The sequence below is a fragment of the Trichoderma reesei genome, assembly GCF_000167675.1.
Source record: "Trichoderma reesei QM6a unplaced genomic scaffold TRIREscaffold_5, whole genome shotgun sequence".
Classification (NCBI taxonomy): Eukaryota; Fungi; Ascomycota; class Sordariomycetes; order Hypocreales; family Hypocreaceae; genus Trichoderma; species Trichoderma reesei.
The window spans coordinates 1381411-1404261 of record NW_006711152.1 but is presented as its reverse complement, the minus strand read 5'-3'; the positions used below and the strand labels follow the sequence as shown (position 1 = coordinate 1404261).

Genomic DNA, 22851 nt, shown 5'->3' with positions numbered 1-22851 from the left:
CGCTGAGGATGATCGGACAAAGCTGCTCTTCTCTTCTATCCTCTCTTCTTCACCTCTCAAGGAGATGAGAAGCAGCATCTCTGCGTCCTGATTGCCTCGAAGCCTCTGGTTCATCAAGGTTCCTGCCTTCATACCGCCTGGATCCCTCTACTGCCACTCATCACCGCCCAGACGTTCTCGGTCGCGCCTTCAAAAGCGGTAGAGTCATGGATTCCTCCTTCTTCCCCATTCCCTTCAAACGACTGCCAGATCTGCCTCCTCGAGTCGGTCCCTCTGTCCTCACTTGGGACGGAAGCGAGCCCGCACCAGAGCTTCCAGCTGCTCCTGGTCTGCCTCAGTGGGCAGCCTCTTCTAGAGCGCTGCTGCCTCACCAGCTGGCAGTGACGGGGCCGATTGCAGATATGAACGGCCTTTATTCCGTGGTAAGATACAACGGCTTCGCCTTTACTTCTACCTACTAACCTACCTTACCTCTCTCTCCTACCCACCCCTCTCCTACCACCTTGACCCTTTGCCTCTTTCTTCCTACATCTTCCCTACTTCCTCTACCTCACCGACCTATACCTAGACCAACCTGCTCTGCTGTCCAGTTCTGTATGAGACTTGCTCTGCTCACTCGACACAACTGCGTCTTCCCTCTCGTACCCCCCAGGCCCCATGTACTCAGTTGCTCTTTTCTGAATCACGTCACTCTCTACCATTGCTTCTTTGCTTTCGGGTCATCATCAAGGCCCACGACCTTCGTTACTCTTTTTCTTCCCGTCCTGTGCTTGCTACTACTGTCGTTGCTGCTGCTGCTTTCCTGCCGCGAGGCCACTTCGTGCAATCAGCCTGGCCCTCTGGGTCATGATCAGGTCAGACCTCGCAACAGTGCTTCTAGAGGTGCAGACAGACAAGCTACAGCTGCAAGAAAATGATTCTTGCCCCTTCATTGGGTGGTACTCGATTTGATCTAGACATCATGACTGACTATTTGAGGAGCAGGACATGGCGTCGGTGGTGAACACGGGCACCTCGTCTGGTTCCGGTAGCAAGCAGATTCCTTTGCTCTGCACCGTCTGCCCCGAGTCGCCGCGATTCTCCGATGTGTCCCACTTGCTCACGCACATCGCCTCCAAGGGCCATCTCCATCATGAAACCCAGACAAAGTTGAAGGCTCACCAGGACGTCGCGGCCTCTGTTGCTCTACAGCAGTACGAGCAGTGGTACAAGGACAATGGCATTGAGCGCCTGCTTGTCGAGCGGATGAAGGCGAAGCAGCTGAAAGAGGCCGCAAGAAACAAACGGGCCAGAGGCGTTGCGGCCCTCGTAGCTGCCAAGGTATGTATCTATCATGACGGTTCGAACAAGTTTCCACCAGCGCGCTGACAGTACAGCAGCAGCAGCCCAAGAGGAAAATGAAGAGAGTTGAATCTGACATGGTCGTGAAGAATGAACATGAAGATTTTACTCCGGACTTTCCCATGTTTCCGGGCTTCTTCCAATCAGAACAGGACAACGAGGTCCAGAACGACTTCTTCGGATCAGGCGATATGATGTCACTGAAGGGTCAGATATGGCCAGGCATGGGCAAAATGGATCTGGCAAATGAGGATATGAAACGCACTCGCAACCAAAGAAAGCCCAAGTCGGTCATTGAAAAGATGAGAAGAACGTCAGAGGGAATTGAGCCCACTCAAGTCGTTATGACGGCGGAGTTTGAGGTGGAAAGGGTCAAGGATGTTTATGACAGCTCTTCACCGGCCCCGGACCAGGAGGAGACGGTTTGTACAGACTCTCAGCTTCTTTGGACGAATTACTAACATCATTGATCAGACGCCACCCAAGAAAACAGCGAAGCCTCGCCGAAAGCGTGGAGAGCCACTCGCAGAGATCTCTGCCAATATTCCTCGGGGAGGCAATCGCCGTCTCACCCGCAGCAACGCTGGCCAAGACAAGAGTTCCAAGCCCCTCCTCGCATACAGTCGAACCCCAAGCTCTGACATCACGCCTACTCTGGGACAGTACAAGCGCTCTCATGATATCTTCCGGGATGATGATGAGCTTACCGGTACGCACCCTTGGGCAGATCGTAGGAACAGCATTGACTCGATATAGGCGTGTACAATGGACGTGCCATGTCCAATGCGTCTCAAAGGGAGCCAAGGTAACATCAAACATCGAACGCGTGATCGAGATATCGTACTGACTCTCGGGCCATATAGTTTTGAGCTACGCAGGCGAATTGGTCTGCACCAGCTGAATCCGATTGCACACTCAAACATGGCGTCCCCAACTCCAGCTGCCAGAGACGTCCCTGACAGAGGATTCTCGGCGCGAGACCTCCAAAGAGGCAGAAGCCAAGAGCAATCTTTCCTCAGCATGAATGGACACGCTGGTCTAGGTAAGCAGAAATTGCATTCCTACTCAGTGACTAGGTATGTAGTGCTGATCAAGGCTCCCGCCAGGCTCCTTCACTCATCAGGATTTATCCTATGCCTTGGATGGAACGTCCATCTATAACAGTGCCCCACGATTTCCATTCGCTACGAACAACCACTTCAATGCTCTTGGTCATGACCATTTTCGCCTCCCCCCAGGCCACAGCGCCCAGCAGAAGTTCGAGGATTATTCGCATACCAGTGCCGGAGAGGCCAATTCGGCAGCAAATCAGTTCCTTGACATACCAGCTACCAATCCTCTCTTCTCGCAAGATCGTCTCTTCCTTGGATCATGTGGCCAGCCGGGTCCTTCAGCAAGCCTGTCTCCGCTGGGATTCACATCCATAAACCGCAATCCGGATACCTCTCACTCGATGCGTCAAAGTCAGTCAGCTGCCGGTGTCAAACCCGAACCACAGCTTTGCGACGTTCTGGATGATGCCAACATTGACGATGAGAAGGAATCTCGCTACCCTGTGCACGGCATCTGGGAATCGCAAGGATCTGACAACGGCATCGAAATCCACGAAAATCTTCAACACGACGAATTAGATCTCTAAATTTTTCCATTACTCGGTCAATGAATGGGTCGGTCAGACGATGACCACTTCCTTTCTGCATGGGTCTTTGTGGGATACTTGACAAGAAGGCTACGGCGCATTTTTCCTTTCAGTTCTTCTTTCAACTTAATTTTCCTCGACTTCGGCGGCGCTTCACGGAGATATCGAAGACCCATTTCTGCAAGGTGAGTGAACCTTGGAGAGTGCCTCACTGTGCCATGACCGCTAATACATCGTCAGTGATTCATCAGATAATATTTTTCTCGTCCTACGAACTCTGCGTGGATGTGTCTGAACACGGCGTCAATACGGCGTTGGTACGACAACAGCTCGACATGAACAGCCGGTCGAGATCGAATATGGCACACGGTTCGCCTTATGAAGAACATATCGTTGTGCCGACTCGCATGGAACGATAATCCTTCTACGTTATAGAGGCGAACTGATTTCCCCGTAGCCTTGTACTACGACAACTCGTGGGCTCACGGCTAGGTGTTTTGTGATTTTTATTTCTGATTGGTCCATGGCGATTCTACTCTCATTTCTACAAATTGGGTTTATTTGAGACGTGTTTACCGATAGCAGTAATCGATTTGAAGAGGACAGCCCTGTTGGCCAGCTTATTTTGTCTGTCAGGGAGGCTGAATATAGATAGGGCCATGGGAAAGCAATTTTGCGGTTCGTATGATTCCATATTGGTACCTAGACATGATAAATACAGCAGTGTTCCGCTTCTTATACACGTGGGCAAAATACATAGATACCCGGACAGATTTCGCCAGATCCAAAGGAAACAGAGGTGAAGTGGGAGACATGACTTTCCATGAACATTCTAGTGATTATAGCTGTTCAATAGACGTAATCAGATGGTCGAGCTGGTCTGGGCCGGATTCCAGGACATGAGCAAGCGTCCGACACGCTCCTTGTAACCGTCGCCGCCTCATTTCGTTTTCAAGCTGCCTTGACTTTTCTGCGGCGACGTCAAGGACCTTTTTAGGGATGCGTGCCAAGCGGGCGACGTTGAGCCCGTACGAGCGATGAGCGATGCCCTCTCCCACCTCGTAGAGAAAGGTAATTTCCTCCTCGCCGTCGGGCCCCTTCTCCGCGTTGAACTTCATGTGGACGTTTGTGACGCCGGGCAGGCCATCGGCGATGTGGGCGAGGTTCTGGTAGTGGGTGATGAAGAGGGTGAGGCACCTGGTCTCGGTGACGACGTGGTGCAGGACGGCCTGGGCGATGGCGGCGCCATCGTGGGTGCTGGTGCCGCGGCCGAGCTCGTCGAGGATGACGAGGCTGCGGGGGGTGGCGGAGCGGAGGATGCGGGCCGTCTCGGTAACCTCGACCATGAAGGTCGACTCGCCGGCGAAGAGGTTGTCCCTGGCGCCGGCGCGGGTGTGGATGGCGTCGCAGAAGGTGAGCTCGAGGGCGTCGGCGGGGACGAAGGAGCCGATCTGGGAGAGGAGGACAATGAGGGCGACGGCGCGGACAAAGGAGGACTTGCCGCCCATGTTGGGGCCGGTGATGAGGTGCGCCAGGGCGGAGGGGTGGGACAGGGTGGTGCTGAAGGGGATGTAGCTGCTCTCGAGCATGTGCTCGGCCATGGGGTGGCGGCCCTGGGAGATGGAGATGGAGGGCTCGCTGGTGGCGGGCAGGAAGGTCGGCTTGGTGTAGCCCGGTTGGGCGGCGACCTTGGAGAGGGAGAGGAGGCAGTCGAGGGTGGCGAGGGCGGAGATGGCGTCGCGGAGGGGCTGGTACTCGGACGCGATGGAGGCGAGGAAGTCCTTGAAGGCCTTGTCGCACGCTGCGGCGAGGGCCTCCCGGTGCTGGTCGCGCTCGGTGATGAGGCGGATGACTTCGGGGGTGTGGAAGCGCGAGAGGGCCTTGGTGCCGGAGATCTTGCTCCAGGAGGCGGGGACGTTCTTGATGTCCTTGTTGGGGACGGCGATGAGGTACTCGATGCCCGCGACGGTGACGTACTCGACGCTCTTGGCCTTGATTTTCTGAGCGGCGACGGCGCGGTGCTCGTCGAGTTCGTGCTCGACGTGGGCAATGCCCAGCTGATGGTCCTGTATCTCTTCGGTGTGATATTCTTCTCGGAAGAAGCCATACTTGTCGTCCTTCTTGGCGGCATATGCATTGATGCGATCGAGATAGGAGACGACCGAATCCAGGATCTGGGGCAGGCTGGTGATGGCGTTGACAATGACTGGTGAGTCAAAGGGAACATCTGAGGCTGATTTGATGGACGAGTAGTGACTGGCAATCTTTTGCAGCGTCTGAAGCACGGACAAGAGCTCCGGCCTCGTGCACTTCCCGTAGTAGATCCGGATGAGGCTGCGCTCGAGGTCAGCCTTGGTCGTTGTGAGGAGCCGCTCTAGGTCGTCGACGGGCGGGGTGGATTGCTTGTCGAGAAGCTCCTGAACGGCGGCGAGTCGCTCGTCTAGGCGCTCTCTGTCCAGCAATGGGCGGCCGACCCATTTCCGCAGGAGACGCTGGCCAAACCGCGTGAGCGTCTTGTCGACAGCCCAGAAGAGGCTCCCCTTTTGGGAGTGGTCGGTGGAGTTGCGGTAGACTTCGAGGCTCTCGAGCGTTGTGCCGTTGATCAGCATGTGAGATCGGGTGCTGAAGCTCTGGAAATACTTTGTAAGGCCAAAGATGTGCTCCAGGCCATACTCCTGCAGATGGGTGATCATGGCAGATAGACAGATGGTGATGGCCTCGGGCAGCCTCAGCACCTTGTCAAGCAGGGCACTTGCAGTCTCATTATCCGACGCCTCCTTGACTTGGTCGGCATAGAACTGTGTCACATGCGAATACGCCTCAGCGGCCATGGTTTTGCTCTTTGGCACACGCTCAACGCGGGCACGATCGCCAAACACATTGGTACTGCTGCCCGATAGATGCTGTATCAGCTTGTCAGTCCCTTTGGTGATGTCTCCTACAATAAGGAACTCGCAAGGCGATATGTGCAACAGCCGTGTCTCGATCTCGCTCCGCATGAAACAATCTTCGAAATTGTCGTAGATGATGTCGCCAGTGGCGGGTTGGACGGCGAGAATGCCGACATTGACATTTTCATCGGTGCCAGCGCCTTTAGATGCTGTTTCTGTAATACACAGCAGGTAGCCGCCAGAGGGGGCGGAAGCGTCCTGGCTGTCTAGCTCTCCATTCTCATCCACGTACGTCCCCTTTGTGTAGAGATTTGTGAGTTTGCGGACAAAGGGGGCGTTTCTGTTGTCGCCAGCCTTCTTTAGAGCCGCTGTCTCAATTTGACGTACGACTCCGACTTTGTGGCCAGCAGCAACGAGACGCTTCGCGTGAACGGGTAACCTGTGAACAGGAATGCTGGCAGATGCGAAGCGATCCAAGTGAGCTTCCGAAGGATCTGGTGCGGGTCAGCGAAGCCCATTTGTTAAGGGACGTCTGGGTCAGCATGGAGGTACGTACGCTCGTCATAGCGCATCTTGCCTGGTATGCAAACGATGCCCAGCTCTTTGGCAGCAATTCGGGCATCCTCCCCAAAGAATCGAAACTTGTAGCCAACCTCGACAATGAGGATCGTGTCCATGTGTTTCCGCTTAATGTCTAGGAATTGGATCTCCATTGGCGTTAGCTTCCCCGTTTTTGCTCCCTTCTTCTTTGCTTTGGAGGCAACGGGAGGCTCCTCCTCTTCCGGATCTGCATCAGCATCCTCGTCGTCGCCGGTGATGCCACTATCCTGTGCTTTTAAGCCCCAAGACAGAGCATCGGGGTGGCCCAGTTTCTTGACGAATTTCCTGTGCAGCTCCTCATTCCGCCTCTGGGTCTCTGCATCATCGCTGTCGTTGCCATTGTATTCTTGTGAGTTTGACTCGTCGTAACGGTAGCGTTGTGCTCGTGCGGAAGTCGGGCTTCGATTGCTGGCGGCTGCAGTGGCGGACGAATCTTTGCGGAAAAAGGAGCTTTCGCCATCGATTGTTTCATCGTCACCCTTTGCTCGCTTTGGTGCCTTCTCAGCACTGCCATTGGCCTTTTCGCCATCCTTGTCGAGCGGCCGCTTTCTTGACGGCAAAATGGACTCGTTCGCAAGGGTTGGTGAAGAAGGTACTGCGGGCTGGGAAGAAGAAGCCGTGCCATTGACGGCCTTGGGCGTGAAGAAAGCCGTCAGAGACTTTTGCTTCTTCTCTGACGCTTTCGAAAGAGGCGCCATGGCGGGATTGATGGCGGTGTACAGATGCGGCCACCGTTTGCCATGCACGAGGTTCGTCGTCTTGCTCTAGACTTTTGCCTGCAAGAGACGACGTGCGATAACGACTCGGATTTGGCAGGCGAGGCTGCGTGAACCTCTCAACGCGTCCAGCAGGTGCAGTTGCGCGTTTGGGAGGCCCCATATTTTGCCTATTTAGGGAACATCGACGTCAGGGTAGCTCTTATCTTATCAGACACCTCCATCAGACAAAGATCATGTCTCTTGTGAGTACTACCTAGTACTTCCATTGATGCCATTTTATCTCATGTCTACCTATCATGTGCGATATCCCATTGTGGCCTATGGGAGCTTTACTACACATCTCAAAGCACCGAGGCTTCTCAAAGCGCACCAAGTCTCGGGCTACGGGTATACTAGAATTTCGAAGCTGTCAGTCCAGTACCTATTCTGTAGGGTCCGGCTACAAGCACGGCATTCAAAGGACAAGTCCCTGTTCCTCGTGATAGACGGCGACAACGACTCGAATTGGCTGCAGATTGCTGAATGCTACCACTGCCGACCTTGAGTACAGATATCGATACTTCCAGGTGAGATCTACTGAACAAGACGGCAGTTGCCAATCCACCTGAACCCCCCGGGCCATGGTCGATGCTGGTCATCTACTTGTACCCGATGAGGGATAGGATAGAATCCCGTCAAGCAGACACGGCACAGCCCCCAAGTCCGCGCAATTCGACCTGGGTGCCGCAGCTGATGAGGCCCTTGCGAGTCTTGGCCTCACGATGCCAGCGCTTCGACTGAACGCGCCATAGGCCCAATTTCACGAGTCTGGGAGTCTGGGGCCCTGCTTGGGTCGGCGCTTACAGGGCTGTCGAAACGGCGATGCGCAGCCAATCAGGCGGCGTTCCAGGCTGTTGACACGCCGCCACTGGCCCCCTTAGCTCTGGAGCACGACTCCAGCCGTGGATCCAAAGCGGGCGTGAGTTTCTGGTTGCCGCCGGCCCCTGTTCTGGCCCGGCATGGCTGATGATTAGCATCTTTGTTCGCGGTGCTTGTCCGTCCTGGTGTTGCGAATGGAGGCACTAATCAGTGATGGTACGAATCGGTACCACTCGTTGAGGGTGGTTCGGCAGCGGCACGAAGTCGTGCCTGGGTAGCCCTTGGGATCCGTTCGGGTCTTGTGAAGAGCGCCATTTGAACTTGGGCAGCAAAATCAATCAATAACCTTGAAGCTCTGCAATAATAAGCCATCCATTTTTGGCGCCGACTTCCTCCTCGTGCCATGTTTCTTCTTTTCTCGTCAGCTACCATCTCTCCTACTCTCCTCCATCACGAACCAACCTGCATCCTCCAGCTCTCGTATTGTTTCCCTGCCGTTATCTGGTCCCGGCATCTCACTTATACCTACAAGCCCAGCTTCTGTTGCAGCGGGCCGTGCGGCCAGTTCTGCGACCCGTCCGTCATTGGAGAACCACCAGCTCGAAGCTAGAGGGGCTAGTACCAGGTACGTCGAGCGTCAACCCCGCCACCATCTTCTGTGCCGCCACAACTGCTAACGAGATACCGACGAGGCAGAGCAGAGTACAGAGCGCCCAAACAAACGAGTAGTTTGACGATACTCGACTTGTTCTTGATTGCTTTTGCCCGGCTTGCTCTTCTCTCGACTTCTGCAGAGGACACTTGAGCCTTCGACGACTGCTTGTAGAGCACTCTAGCCTTTGGCTTTCCCCGCCGCCGTCTTCACCTCTGATACGAGTAAGCACCCCCTTCTCCTCCATCTGCTCGATTCTCTACGTGCATTCTCTGACGATTGCCATAAGGCAGACTATCGCCTCGTCTCGCGGTCGGTTCAAGATGGAGCGCAGCCGTGGCGTCCCCGACTCGGAGCTGTTTCTGAGCAAGCCCGCGCCAGAAGACTGCGACAGCCCGACCGTCGAGCCGTTGCGCATCTTCAAGCCGCAGAGCCCCGAGCCTTATTCTCGCGTGTCCTCGACCTCCTCCAACAGACCGACCTTCCCGCTGCCGCCCGGTGCGTCGAGCTCTGCCGCGCCTCTGCCATTCCCGGATGACGACGACATTCACAAGCCGACTATTCCAAAGCCGACTGCTCCCAAGCCCTACGGCTCTGCCTACAACGACTCTTCCTACAACGATACGAGCCCGAGGCTGGACACCAATGTCGGCGCCGAGAAGAAGCCAGGTCTGGCCGAGAGGCGCGGCGCAGCGCCCAAGCCCATCCACTCTCCGTCCAGTCCCGATACTGATTATGGCCTCTTTGCGAAGCCGCTGCAAGACAAGCCTGCTGCTTCGACAACAAACTACCCGACCTACCAGAAGACGTACTACCCGCCTCCGGGAGCTTCGTCGTCCGGGCCCTCGGGCAGCGCATCAGCGCAGCCTCAGCAATACCAACAGCCGCAGCACTACCAGCAGTATCAGCAGCCGCAATCCTACGAGCAGCCCCAGCCCCATGCGCCGCAGCAGCCTCCCAAGGTCCCCACGGCAGACCATCTGGCTGCCAGTGATTCCGGTGTGAATCGGTTCGCTTCTACGGCATCGAACTCGACAACTAGAGCTAGCCGGGGCTCGCCTCCGCCCCCGGAGACTCCCATCGTAGGGCCCGGAAGCGTGCCGGGAGGAGGCATCGAAGCCCGGTATGCGGCTTCGGGCATCTCGGGCACAGCAACCCTCACCAGCCTCCAGACCGCCCAGGTTCAGAGTGCCGCGGCCGCGCAAAGGTTGGCACATTACAACAACCAGCAGCCCCAGCCTCAGCGCCCTTGGACACCAACAGAGTCTCCCGATCAAGCCCCGTCTGGTCCCCCAACTGTGTATCAGGGCATGAACCCGGTTTCTTCTCCCCAGCCGCAGCACCCAGTCAGCAGCCCTCCTCCTCAGCAACACCCAGCTCAGAACCAGGCCAACGCTCCGCCTCAAGTCAGTGTCCTGGAGCAGGACTTCCAGCGCATGTCCACCAGCTCTCCTCCGCCAGCTTACTCGAGTGTGAACCCTAGCGGGCGAACGTCTTATCCCAATGAGAAACAGCGGCCACAGCAAGCCAACCAAACACCTGGCCCCTCTGCTACCCCCGCTGCCGTTCCGCCCCAAGCTTCTGCGTCCGCCTCGGCACCGCCAGGCAAAGATACTGTGGTGGCTGCGGCTACGGCGGCGGCCACTGCTGCTGCCGCTGCCGGCCTCAGCTCAACAGCTCCCCATAACCAGGGCCATCCTGCGTTTGCAAACGATCCCAGGCCCGAGCCAGTTATCCAGCATGCGCAGGTTGTCTCTGTGCCTCCGAATCTCGCAGCAGCCGGCCCGGCCTCGCCTCCGCCTTTGCCCGAGGGCTGGATTGCCCACCTGGACCAGAATTCGGGACAGTACTACTACATCCATCTAGCAACGCAGGCGACGCAATGGGAATTTCCAAAGGGCCCGAATCCTATCCAACATGAGCAAGCCCCTCTGTCGCCCACAGCCTCTACATACGGGAACCCCCTGGCTTCCCCCATGTTTGGCAAGACACCCATGGCCTCTCCCATGTTCCCTCCGCACACGCCAGGATACGCTGAAAGCATTATGAGCGTTGCGGCCTCACAAGCCCCGACTGTCGGCTTCACGGGGCCACCACCGAGCGCCGGTGTGGACATGTACAGGATCCAGCCGACGAATGGAGTCTACTTTGGGCCTTACTTGAAATACGTCAACATGAACATCGAGACTGGACACTGGTTCGGCAGCATTCTCATCGTCACCGATGCTCCTCAGCCACCTACCATTCACTTACACCAGAGCATGGATCTCTCGCCAAACCCCAAGCAGCTGATCCCTCACGCGATTCACGTCCACCAACGCTGGACCTTTTTCAAATACGATATCGATATCGAGATGGGAGAAGTCACCGACCGATGGACTTATGCAGTCACGTCCCACCTTGGATGTACGCGTTACGAGTTCATCGTCGCCGGAAGGCATGAGACAGGATGGCGATTCATTGCCCATTCTGGTAACGACTTCGCCGTCAGCACGTCCCAGAATGAGCGCTCCAAGCTGGGCGGCGTTGGCTTCATGTGGAAAGACGTCCTCCAGAAGAATGTGGAGTGCGGCGGGTTTCACGTACAGCTCGGCTTGGGTGATCAGATCTACGGCGATCGACTATGGAGGGAGGTGCCGCTGATGAAGCAATGGCTCGCGATGAGCGGAAGAGACAACAAGAGGAACACGCAGTGGACTGCCCGTCACGAGGAGGACGTCAGCCATGCTTACTTCCATTACTATACGAGCCACTTTGACCAGCCGTATCTGCGAGAGGCCTTTGCTCAGATTCCTCACGTTCTGCAGATTGACGACCATGACATGTAAGTGCGAGACTGAAGCTTGTTTGCGGTACATATCTGACAGTCGATCGATAGCTTTGACGGATACGGTTCATACCCTGACTATATGCAATCATCCGCCATTTTCAAGAACACAGGGCGTATCGCAATGGACATGTACCTGTTGTTCCAGCATCATACCACGGTTGAAATGATGCGCAATGTCAGCACTGACCATGACATCTTTACAATCACGGGTACTGGGTGGCACTTCGTCAAGTACCTTGGCCCGGCAGTGACCGTTGTTGGACTGGACTGCCGATCCGAGCGAACTCAGGCTCGGGTGATGGCTGGGCCTACGTACCAGGGCATCTTCCCCAAGGTCGCGACCCTACCACCCAGCGTACAACATGTCATTTGGATGGTAGCAGTTCCCCTGATTTATCCCCGACTAGACACCGTGGAGAGCTTGGCCAACACCGTTGCCGCGGGAAAGAAGGCCGTCAACACAACATACAACATCCTGGGCAAAGTCACAAGTTCCGTCGCCGGCGTTGTGGGCGGCAAGGAGGTGGTGGCCCAGGGCTTCAACCAGGTCAAGAAGGCCGTTGGCAAATCTGGGCTCATGGGCAACGTCCTCAACCAGTTTGGTGAGCTGGACATTCAGGAGGTGCTCAAGGACATGTGGACGCATGACTCCAAGGATCTCGAGAGGACATACTTTATCCGAACGCTCCAGGGCATCTCACAGCAGAAGGGTGTCCGCATGACGTTCCTGTCTGGAGGTAAGCTTCTAATAACCTTCTTTTCTTCCTGTTCCACTATATACTGGTACAACGGGTGCTAATTCACTCGTGCAGACGTCAACTGTGCAGGGGCTGGCCTTGTGCACGACCCAACTCACCCCGGAGACCACAAGACAATGTACCAGATCATCACCTCGCCCATCGTATCCGCGCCCCAGAGCTCCTACGTCTTGAAGCTGCTCCACAACAACAAGATGCTCTACGTGCCACAAAATGGGCAGAAGTCCACGCACGAGGTGTCCGACACCAAGGAAGACATGATGGAGATCTTCCACACCGACGCCAGCGGAGCGACGAGGGAGCTGAAAAAGCTCATGGGCCGCAGGAACTACGTGGCTTTTGTTGCGTACGATCACGATGCTGTCATGGCGCAGAGTCAAGCGCCGTTCAGTCCCAACCCTAGCATCCACAGCCAGCAGCAGGGCCTGTCGCGGTTGAGTCTGGCGGTTGACTTTGTGGTGCAGGGAGATGGTGCCTACACGGCTACGACCAAGTATGGGCCTGTGATCATTCCTCACCTGGAGTATGGACGGTAAAGGTTTCAGGAGCGCTTGTGCGTGCGCGTGATGAGTGAGGAGTCAAACAAGTGTGGTGAGTGAGGCGAGATAGGAGGAAAGAGGAGGAAACACAGGTGGCTACCTATCCAATAACGCCAGGGGGAGAACATCTTGTTGCCATTTATATCATGATTTTTGTATATATTAAGATGAACGAAAGCTGCTTTGATTATTGTTATCCGTTTTGAGCATGTGCGTGGCGCTACCGATAGCTTCGCTGCCAGGAAACAAGCAGAAAGCAGATGCAATCTTGAATAGAAGAGGAATTACTGTGAATGTGGGTTCATCTTGGTATTCTTGGTATATATCTAGATTCTCATCCGACGGCACCATGGCCGAAGAACATGTTTTGTAATTTCAACGGAGAAAGGAGTCGCTCACTCTTCTCTCGCCAGATGTACGAAGAAGTAGAAAAGAAAGGGAAAAAGAAGAAGAAGAAAAGAATCTAGATATCGAACAGCTCTTTCAGGATGCGCATGGTATCCTCGGGGCCCTTGACAGAGTGGCCAATGGTTCTGGGGTCGTTGAAAATCTCCCAGTCGTTGCCGCCCTCAAAGGTCTTGTCGCCGAAGAAGTGGATGTTCTTGTAAGCGATGCCGTCGGGCTTCTTGGCCTCGTTCTCGAGGTGCTGCAGGCAGTATGTCTTGTCCCAGCCGTTGGGGAAGACGTCGAAGGAGATTTGGCCGCCGATGGAGAAGCTAGAGAGGGAGAAACAAAGAATGTTAGTTAAAGGTTTATATGAGGGAGAGAGAGAGAGAGAGAGAGAGAGAGAGAGAGAGAGACGAGGAAGGGGGGCAGGATTGTGTGAAGGGAAAGGAAGGACGTACGTGAGACCGAGGTGTCCGAAGCGCTCCCTGAGAGCAGCGACAAACTTCTGCCTGACCTTTGCCTCCTTGTCAAAGGCCTCGAAGTCGTTCCTCTCCTGGGTGCTGGCGTTCCTGCCGACGGGGCTGACGTTGATCATGCCGTTGCGGAACTCGACAAAGGTGCCCCTCTTGACGGGGATGTCGAGGTCGGCGATGTAGTGCAGGCAGAAGTTGACGAGCTCCTTGTACTGGGGCTCGCCGATCCAGCGGATGAAGCTGTTGGAGGCGAGGGGCTGGCCGAGCTTGTACGCCGTCAGGCCGTTTTCGGCGAAGCAGAAGTCGAAGAGGGAGGTGACGGGCGCGCCGGCGGGCTTGCCGAGCTGCTCCTCCTGCTTGACGAGGTCGGAGCCGCCGACGAAGCCGATGGCGCACTTTTGGCGGAGGGACTGGAGGAGGGAGAGCATCTCGGGGGAGGCGTCCTGTTTTGATCAAGGGGAAAAGAGGTTTGAGTTAGTGAGGGTTCGGGAAAGCTGGGTGGAGGTGGTGGCAATTGTGAGGTGATGGAGAGAGCCGAAATAGACCGTATGAAGCAATTGGGAGAGCTGGAGGTGTGTTGACTTACAAGACGAGCGGGAGTCAACGTGCCGTCGACGTCAAAGAGGCAGATGGTGTCCTTGAGAGGACGCTCCTCAAGAGGGGGGTAAGTAGGAACAGACATGGCGGGCAATTAGTGGAAGTAGAGAATGATGATAGGAAAGAGACGTATAGTATAGAGGTTGATCGAGGAGGTATCAGAAAGTCGAATTGGAGGAGAAGAGGAGGAATATATGCAAATTTGGGAGGAAAGAAGACAACAGGTTGAGGTTATCTCGAAGTTCGCGCAAAGGTTCTGAACATGTAAGACAAGCGGGATGTCGAACCTGAGGGGTCAGAATCGCCGGGCGGTCAAGGCCCAGTGCATCCTCCCATTGGCTGCAGCTCGTGTTTAGTGCGCTGGCGCTATTAGATGCGCTCCAGGGCTGCCGTGTCCCTCCGGTGCCCACTGTATTTACAGGGCGATCGATCCGACAGCCTCTTACAAGGGGTGGCAGTGCCTGGAAATGAAACGACATCTGGTGATGAGCCACTAATTTCAGCATACGAGCCACGTTTCAATTCCAACCACTTTGGCTGCGGTTCGCTGGTAGTGGAAGGACATGTAAAGAGATGTGGGATACTGGGCGGTTGTTCATTGGCAAAGCGGTTCATGGATCCAATTGATCAGCTGGCCGTGGTGGAATTGGAGGATATACACAGCCTCTGTTTGAAGTATACTATGGAACACGCTTCTAGTGAGTCACCCTAGAATCCTCAGGACCAGATACATGTATTTGTTGGACACGTAGTCACACAATGAGCATCATCACCGACCATCTAGGTTATTTTGTGACGCGGCCGAGACAGCCATGACAGCGAGACTCTCTATTGGAAGTTCAAACTCTCGTTAGGACTAAGGTACTGAAGCTATGCTGCTGCTGCGAATACAAGTACAAAGCCGGTATTCCATGTATGTATGTAATGTAACTGGTATCAAAGACAAGACAGTAACCCAAGAAGAGTGCTGTACAAGCAGCGATGCTTCAGAACAAATCATGCTCGTAACGATGCATCACATCGATATTCCCAGCCGTAGCGTCATTCTCACAAACGTCGTAAAGCCCATACAAGTGTGACAATACATGCCTAGCAATACTTCATAAACACACTTCTTCCTCGCGCGTCGGTTTCAATCGAAATCCTTGAGTGCACCCGTCATCTCAACAACCACGTTGGCAATGGTGCTGGCCGACCAGATGGCAATCAGTGCCCAGCCGATCCTGCGGCTCAGAATCCACTTGTTCAGAGGCACGGCGATGAGCAACCCGACGAGGATCACGAGCAGCGTGATGGACGAAATCATCAGGGTGCCCCCTATCTGGATCCGATACGGCTGGTACGCGTAATCATCGCCCGGGTGCTTGTGCTTGTGGTGGTTTGCGGCTTCGACCATCATCAAGACACCGCCTACGCCTATGCCAAGCAGGATGTTGAGCATGGGCCCTCCAAAGCAGGCAGACCTGAAGCAAACAGTCTCAGTCAGCAACCAGAAGCAGAAGAAGAAAGTCGAATCCGCTGTACTTACAATGCCATGACGGGGTATCCCAGTCGAGCCACCGTGATATCTGCCACAAGATCGCCCACGCTGTTGCCAGCCGCGAAAATGGTGAGACCAAGTAGAGCCTCGGAGATGCCCAAGACCACGCCAAACGTTTTCAAAACACCCACAACCTCGCCAGCCACAGTCGATATCCAGGCTATGCTGATGATGAATCCCAGAAAGCAAAACAGAAAGTGGCTATCAGGGCGCTTCTGCTCCGAAGTAAGCATGAGCAAGGCCGCCAGCAAAATTAGCGATCCGAGGAGCGTCCACAGAATCATGCGCACCAGCGTGCCCTTGGGGTCTGCCCAGTCCTCCGATAGATTTGCCCAGACGATCAAGACGACGAAAAGCGGCCCTGTGAAGAGCTGGAGGCAGACCAGCCAGCGGTTCCATCCCAGCTTCTCCTGGCTTCCTTGGCTAACGGATCGAACCTCGGACAGGGGCTTGGGCGCGCCAGGCTCATGGGTACGAGGAGATATGCCCAAGGCGTCTTCGTTCGGCAGTTCCAAGAGGGGTGTCCGAACGCTCCCAGTCATTGCATCGCTATTTCGGCGTTGCATCGAATACCTCCGGAACCGCTCCCATTCATTCTCGGGTTCGATCTCGCCGGGCTGGATCGAGATGGGTGGGGCTGAACGTCCAATCCTCCCATGGCCAGAGATGTAGGAGACACCATCGTCTAGAGACTCGGATTCCCCAGACGTTTCCGACTCGACAACCGGGAGCGTTATAACCAACAGAAAGATGCTTGGTACAGATATGATGCTAATAAGCTTGTCCCACAATGCCTTTTCTCTCCACCCTTGCAATGTCGGGAACAGGGTAGCAAGGAGAACGTGCGGCGCGGGGAGAAACGAGTATGGCCACCATCTAACCGGCCGTGAGGCGGCCTCTGTACTGCCCAAAGCGGCGAATGGGCTTTCGCGCACAGTAGCTGAAGGCGGGAGCGTGCTGAATCCGACTTGCTCTGGCTGCGTATTTGGCGTCATGGGCATGGGAGAGTCGCTATAATGAGGAAAGGGCAGGACAGGAGACGTTGTACTACTCAAGCTGCCGCGCCGAGTTGGTATCTGCAGCTGGAGACGAGGCGTGGGGGTTTCCCCAAGCGGGGGCAGATGATGGCCACCAGCCGCCGCTCCTGTCGAGTCGATGGGAGGGGGCGCCAATTTGCCGTCGATCTGGTACGATGGTGCAGGGCTCGCCGTTCTTTGGCTGCCAGTACCGTCGTGAGGAGGAGCCAGACTGGAATCGGAATCATCTTGCACGGAGATCAACAAGTCTTCGGGCACAGATGATGAGACTGGGGCTGTCCCGTGCGACCTGGCTCTCTCTCTCCCACTGGCCGTCGTGGCATCATAAGTCGAAGCATGCCGCTGCATGGGAGGTACCATGTCAGAGAGGGCGCTTGTACTACCTCTCCGCCCTCTGTAGACGTGGTTTTCGGAGTAGCTCCTGGCCGGAATAGGTGAGAGCTGGAGGTTGCTCTCACGCTGCAAATGTGCCAGGGCAGACCTGAACTCCAATGCTCCGATCAGACTGGGTCGAATCGGCGTGATTGTGTTTCTCCGCCTCCCCTGAGGACGCAAGACTCGCATGCTTCGTGTCACCTCCGCCGCAACCATTCTCTCGTGGTCTTCGTCCGTTTCTGCGCTTTCCTCGCTCATGGGCGTCTCAGCTGCCTGACCGTCGACCTCGATGATTGGGCCGCGCTCCAACGCCGACAGGATGCTGTCCCCAATTGTGCTTGGCGCATGCCTCTCTACCTCCTGGCTCACTTCGTCGGGCTCGTCTCGGTAGGGTTCGCCAGCCAGCTCATCGCCGCTGTGACCAGGCAGCCCATAAAAGTGGCTGCGTGCCTCTCCTTCTATGCGCAGCAAACGCTTCCTCCTTGTGGTGTACCAATGCCACCCAACAACAGTGACGACGTATAGAAGGTAATATCCAATCATGGCGCAACACTCCCAGAATCGCAGCTGCCCGTCGGCCAAAAAGCCCATAGTAAAGGCGACCGCAACGATGAAGAAGCATATATCCCTGGCGTAAGTCCGCCGGTCTACCCTGAACTCTCTGACCAGAGCCATCGAGCCCGCCACGACGCCCGTGATGAAGCTGGCAGCGCCGATTAGCTCGCCGACAGCCATGCTCGCGCTGTTAGACCTCATGGCTGCAAAGGTGCTAAAGACATCGGGAGAGCCATTGCCAAAGGCGAGGAACGTGACGCCGGCAAGGCTTTCGCTGAGGCCGAGAATGGTCGCAATCGTGCTAAGGTTGACGCTGAAGAAGTCGCTCGCCGCGATGCCGATCGTGGTGAACAAGAGCCCCAGCCACGTCACCAGGAGGACAAAGGCAAATGGCTGCGCATTGCCCAGCCTGCAGTAGTAAAGCTGGAGGTAGGGAAGAAGCCCGGCATCCTCGTCGTGGCAGTAGGACTTGACAAAGGCGCACTTGTCTTGGGCAGTGTGCACCTGGCGACACTCGGGCTTGTCGCCGGAGCGCCTGAGCAGCTCCAGGCCATGTTGACTCTCGCCTAGGTGATGGTGATGGTTTTGGTGCTGTCTCTGTGACGTCTGTGCCCAAAAAGAGTACGCGGCCAGCACCGACATTAGCAGGATAGTGGTGTAGAAGGGCCGGGAGCTCAAACGGCCCCGTCTGGCGTTTGTTGTCCGCATGCTGGTCGCATCGACATGTCGCGGGCTTGCGTCGACAGAGTTGCTCGAGGCGAGTTGGGCGCTCTGGCCGTGATAATGGACGAGCACGATCGTCCCATCGGTTGTGGGTTGCTGTGATATGAGAGTGGAATGACGACGATGCGCCCCAGCAGCCCGATTACGTTAGTCGAGTGTGGCGGTGCGGTGCGTCTCCCTGGATTCAATCTGGGGGGACCTTTTTCTGAGCTCCGGGGAACAGGAAGCGGGCTCGCGTGGCAGCCTTGAAAGTGGCTGACACTCCAGTCTCAAGGTACAGGTACAGGTACCGGTACTGGCACTTGCGTGTACACAAAGCTTCGTGTTTTACAAGGCCAGAAGCTATAAGTCTAGGATAATATAGAAAGTCGTAATATTGCCTGGCCGGCGCCTCGAAAGCAAGCGACCAATATGCCTCCTGAGAGCTCATACCGTCATCTGAAGAAAATCAGCTTGGTGGCAACATGGCCCCATTGGGTTCTGACTGTGCTGCTTCAGGCTCAGGTACCTTGCGGTACCTTATTCATGTCCGAAGCGGTACCTCAGTTGCAGTCAGGCGTGGCGCATGGCCCGTGGCGCAAGCGGCTTACCGAAGTCCACAGTCTCATTGGGTCTCGATGGAGGGCGTGGCGTACAAGTGTGGCTGATGCGGGGAGCTACCTGTTTCGCGTTTACCTTGGAAAGTCAACAGTAAACAAAAATCAAGGCCGAATCGACACGCGACGGAGGCTTTGCCTCGCATATCTGAGAATAAGCTCTAGACGCCCAGCCAGCCAAGAGCGTCTTCCAAAATGCCTCGAGTTGCTCAGATGCCACGCGCCGGTGGCGGCAAGCCGACCGGCTCGCCCTATAATTCGCCCATCAAGTGAGCATCATGAATCCCTACCAGAGCACCCCTCACTGCAGCGCTTTCTAATGCGGATAATGTGCGACAGAATCCCCCTCAACGACGATGCGCAAGAAAAGGGCCAGCGGATGAACAACAGGAAAGCTCTTCAAGAGAAGCAGATAAACGAGATCAAAAGGGCGGCCACACCACGGAGGAGCCTTGCGCGGCTGGAAGACTTGGAAAATGCTTCGCAAGGCGGCACACCTCGAGGGGGCAGGGGGTTGGTGGACGACGAGGATCCCATCATGGTCGGAGGAGTGTCAGTGACGCCCATGAAGCGCGTTCCCCTTTTGGCCAACTTTGAGGAGTGGATGAAGATGGCCACCGACAACAAGATCAACGCCACCAACTCGTGGAACTTTGCCCTCATCGACTACTTCCACGACATGTCCCTGCTCAAGGAAGGTGACGGTGTGAACTTCCAGAAGGCGAGCTGCACACTGGACGGTTGTGTCAAGATCTACACGAATCGAATCGACAGCGTCGCAACCGAGACTGGCAAGCTCCTGAGCGGCCTTGCAGACAGCAACAACAAAAAGAAGGATCGCGATGCTGAAGACGGGGCTGCCGAAGGCGAGGAGAGCGAGGAAGAGGTCGATGAAAATGGCAATGTCAAGAAGAAGACGAAGAAGAAGGTAACAAGAGAGCCTGTCGAGAGATTGGAAGGAATCCTTCTTTGAACTAACCGGCGTGTGCCATCAATCAGGTACAGAGATCGTCCGAGGCAACACTAGCGCCATCATTTGCCTCCCTACAGCTCAAGAAATTCGAACTCGAATTCGCCGTCGATCCCCTTTTCAAGAAGGCCTCCGCCGACTTCGACGAGGGGGGTGCCAAGGGCCTGTTACTTAATCACCTCATGATCGACTCGCAGGGCCGCATTGTCTTCGACAGCAGCGATGATGCTGGTGATGCGGACGACAAGAAGAAAGAGGGCCAGCTAGATGAAGATGGGAACGAGGAAGATGACGGAGGTCCCGAGCAAAGTCAGTCGCAGAGAAACAGGGCTCAGTATCAGGATGGAGACGGTGACCAGGAGATGATGGATGTCGATGTCGATATGGATGCCGACGCCAACACCGACGCCGACCCCAATGCCGATGCAGACGCCACCGACGACGTGAAGATTGACGTTGCAGCTCTCGCCCAACGGTTCTTTCCTGATCTAAGCCTGCTAGACGAACTTGATATCTGCCCTTCATTGAAGAGTTTCGAACTGGGAGATCCCTCCGGCTCCATGGATATCCCCTTTCTCAAGGCTCCGGAAGACTGGAGACAAGACCAGGACAAGGACAAGAGCTTCGGCGCCCGGGGTGATAAATCTGGCATGTTCATCGACGAAGATGCGCCAGCCGGCTTTGACGACGACGACCTGGGCCTGGGGAATTTTGACGCTGCCGGTGATGTCGCTTTCGGCGAGGGTGGTGAAGCCTGGGCTCGTGAGGCTGCTCTCGAGCCTCAGATGCGTGTATATGACGCGGGTCTAGATGGCGCCGAAGGCGGAGACGGGGAGGGTTTCGATGAAAATGGCGAGTATATCGTGTCCATGGGCAACTCGCAGAATGCCGACAAGGTGCATCAAGATATCCTGAGCTTTTTCGACCAGGCATTACAGAAGAATTGGGCCAGTGCGGAACATTGGCGGATTCGCAAGATCAAAGACGTCAACAAGCCAGCAGGAGAGTCGAAGAAGCGCAAGGAGAAGGAGCCTTTCGAGATTGATTTCCATGCGCCCCTTAGCCCCAGCCAGTCCGATGTCATCTACACTCAAGCCTCCAGCAACTCAGCGGTCTGTCTGCCCAAGAAGGATTGGAAATCAAAATCCCGGAACCTGCTGCCTGACGACAAGCATTTCACCTCCAAGGTCTTGCTGAATCTCTTCCTCAAACCCAAATCACGCCTGGCTGAGAGACGGACCAAATTCGGTGCGCGCACGGGTGGCCAAGGCTATGGCGCTCAGGATAGCAATCATCAACCAGCAGGGGAACTGGATGAGGCGTTTTGGGCACAGCAGAAGGCCCCCGAGGATAATGCCCTGCCTCAAGGGGATTACGACGCCGACTTCTTCCAGGATGACGGTCTGCCGTTCCCCGGCGGCGATGACGCAGATGACGATGACCTAGAGTTCTCAGACGCCCGAGAACATCTGTCACCAGGAGCTGAAGGGGATGCGGGCATGACAGAAGGCATTGGGATGACGGCCCTGCTAAACGGAGAGACGATGAATACCATGGGCGCCTTTGGCACGACGCTCATCACCCAGACACGCCGTGTGCGTCCCGAATACGTCCAATATGCGAGGGTCGCCAAGAAGGTGGACGTGCGCCGCCTCAAGGAGAACCTGTGGAAGGGCCTGGAAGAGTTAGATGTATGTGTCATGTCATTTGAGCTTCTTCATCCCCCAGCTTGCTAACCACCAGGTCACACAGAAACCCGCCGAGCAGCCGCTGTCAGCCTCGACTGGGCCGACAATGTCGCCGCCAAGCTCAGGGGAGGAGACCACCCTCAAGTTCACCGAGGTGATGAACTCGCTGCAGTCAGTGTACCCCAAGCCTGTCATGGCCGATATCTCCACGTCGTACTGCTTCATCTGCTTGCTTCATCTGGCCAACGAAAAGGGGCTTGTCATCGAAAACACGGAGGGACTGAACGAGCTGGATATTCGAAGAGACTGGACGGCAGAAATCACAGAAGGTGCCGTGTAACTTGTCAATTACCTCGAGATGATGGCCCACAGCCTCTAATGAGTTATATGATGAACGATGTCGTGTTTACCTCATCCCTTTTTTTGATGTCATATACTTCCGAATTGCCAGGTTGTGAAAATGAAGTAGAAGAGCCCAAGACAATGCTGAGATACCTGAGCGGGTATCTTATCGGGAGATAAGGTAAGGCTCCCTTTTTTTCCCCCCATTATCGGGGCAGGCGCTCTGCTAGTACGAGCAGTAAGAGCTCCTGCCTCACATGACTGTTCCCTTCCTCCTACCTCATGTCTTGACCTCTGACCACGTCAGACTTGAACCAATCCATATCAACGCCGATCCAAATGCCATTCGGTCTCTCAATATAAAAACGACATGAAGAATGAGGAAAGACCAAAAAAAAAGACGGGAGACGAAAGAAGAATAGAAAAAGAAGCGGGAGGACGAAGAGGGAAATGCAAGGTGAGGCCGTGGATCAGCATCGTCTCTGAAAGCTCAAAGCCTTTGGCTCCGGTTCCTGATGATGTTGTTATGGCCAGAGTCGACTTTTTTTCCTCTCTCCATCACTGCCAGCTTCCCACCACGAATCAGCCTGAGGGGTATCTGAACGGATTTCCGACGATGTGCGAGACGTTCGCAAACAGCAGAATGAAGGACGTTGCAAATGTATTCGCCTTCTCTGTGACAGCTCCATGCGATGACCACAGTCAACCAGGCAAGTGGTCCTCGATAGCAGACCGCTACAA

General features: G+C 55.4%; 6 protein-coding genes across 6 annotated transcripts; 3 read left to right on the top strand and 3 right to left on the bottom strand.

The window, feature by feature from the left end:
* Positions 1–987: 987 nt before the first annotated feature.
* On the top strand, positions 988–2980 carry TRIREDRAFT_58774 (uncharacterized protein; the record flags this gene model as incomplete). Its single annotated transcript, XM_006963893.1, has 5 exons — positions 988–1179; positions 1383–1763; positions 1816–2071; positions 2177–2377; positions 2448–2980. The coding sequence occupies 5 exons, from the start codon at positions 988–990 to the stop codon at positions 2978–2980; spliced, it is 1563 nt and encodes a 520-aa protein (XP_006963955.1).
* Positions 2981–3819: 839 nt separating this feature from the next.
* Positions 3820–7169, bottom strand: TRIREDRAFT_3208 (DNA mismatch repair protein; the record flags this gene model as incomplete). Its single annotated transcript, XM_006963475.1, has 2 exons — positions 3820–6365; positions 6428–7169. The coding sequence occupies 2 exons, from the start codon at positions 7167–7169 to the stop codon at positions 3820–3822; spliced, it is 3288 nt and encodes a 1095-aa protein (XP_006963537.1).
* Positions 7170–9023: 1854 nt separating this feature from the next.
* On the top strand, positions 9024–13022 carry TRIREDRAFT_76564 (uncharacterized protein; the record flags this gene model as incomplete). The annotated part of the gene is made up of 4 exons (XM_006963892.1): positions 9024–9535; positions 9692–11524; positions 11579–12267; positions 12343–13022. 4 exons carry the CDS (start codon positions 9024–9026, stop codon positions 12822–12824), a joined length of 3516 nt encoding a protein of 1171 aa, XP_006963954.1. The 3' UTR covers positions 12825–13022.
* Positions 13023–13290: 268 nt separating this feature from the next.
* On the bottom strand, positions 13291–14501 carry TRIREDRAFT_121068 (phosphomannomutase; the record flags this gene model as incomplete). Its single annotated transcript, XM_006963690.1, has 3 exons — positions 14274–14501; positions 13673–14130; positions 13291–13543 (listed from the first exon to the last, which is right to left on the bottom strand). The coding sequence occupies exons 1-3, from the start codon at positions 14367–14369 to the stop codon at positions 13291–13293; spliced, it is 807 nt and encodes a 268-aa protein (XP_006963752.1). The 5' UTR covers positions 14370–14501.
* A 672-nt stretch (positions 14502–15173) lies between these two features.
* On the bottom strand, positions 15174–18499 carry TRIREDRAFT_76557 (Ca2+ transporter; the record flags this gene model as incomplete). Its single annotated transcript, XM_006963689.1, has 2 exons — positions 15174–15747; positions 15813–18499. 2 exons carry the CDS (start codon positions 18497–18499, stop codon positions 15417–15419), a joined length of 3018 nt encoding a protein of 1005 aa, XP_006963751.1. The 3' UTR covers positions 15174–15416.
* Positions 18500–19450: 951 nt separating this feature from the next.
* TRIREDRAFT_25703 (uncharacterized protein) lies at positions 19451–22099 on the top strand (the record flags this gene model as incomplete). Its single annotated transcript, XM_006963491.1, has 4 exons — positions 19451–20038; positions 20110–20389; positions 20510–21777; positions 21833–22099. Coding segments are annotated over 4 exons (2403 nt in total), but the record flags the coding sequence as incomplete, so codon positions are not given.
* Between the last annotated feature and the right edge of the window lie 752 nt (positions 22100–22851).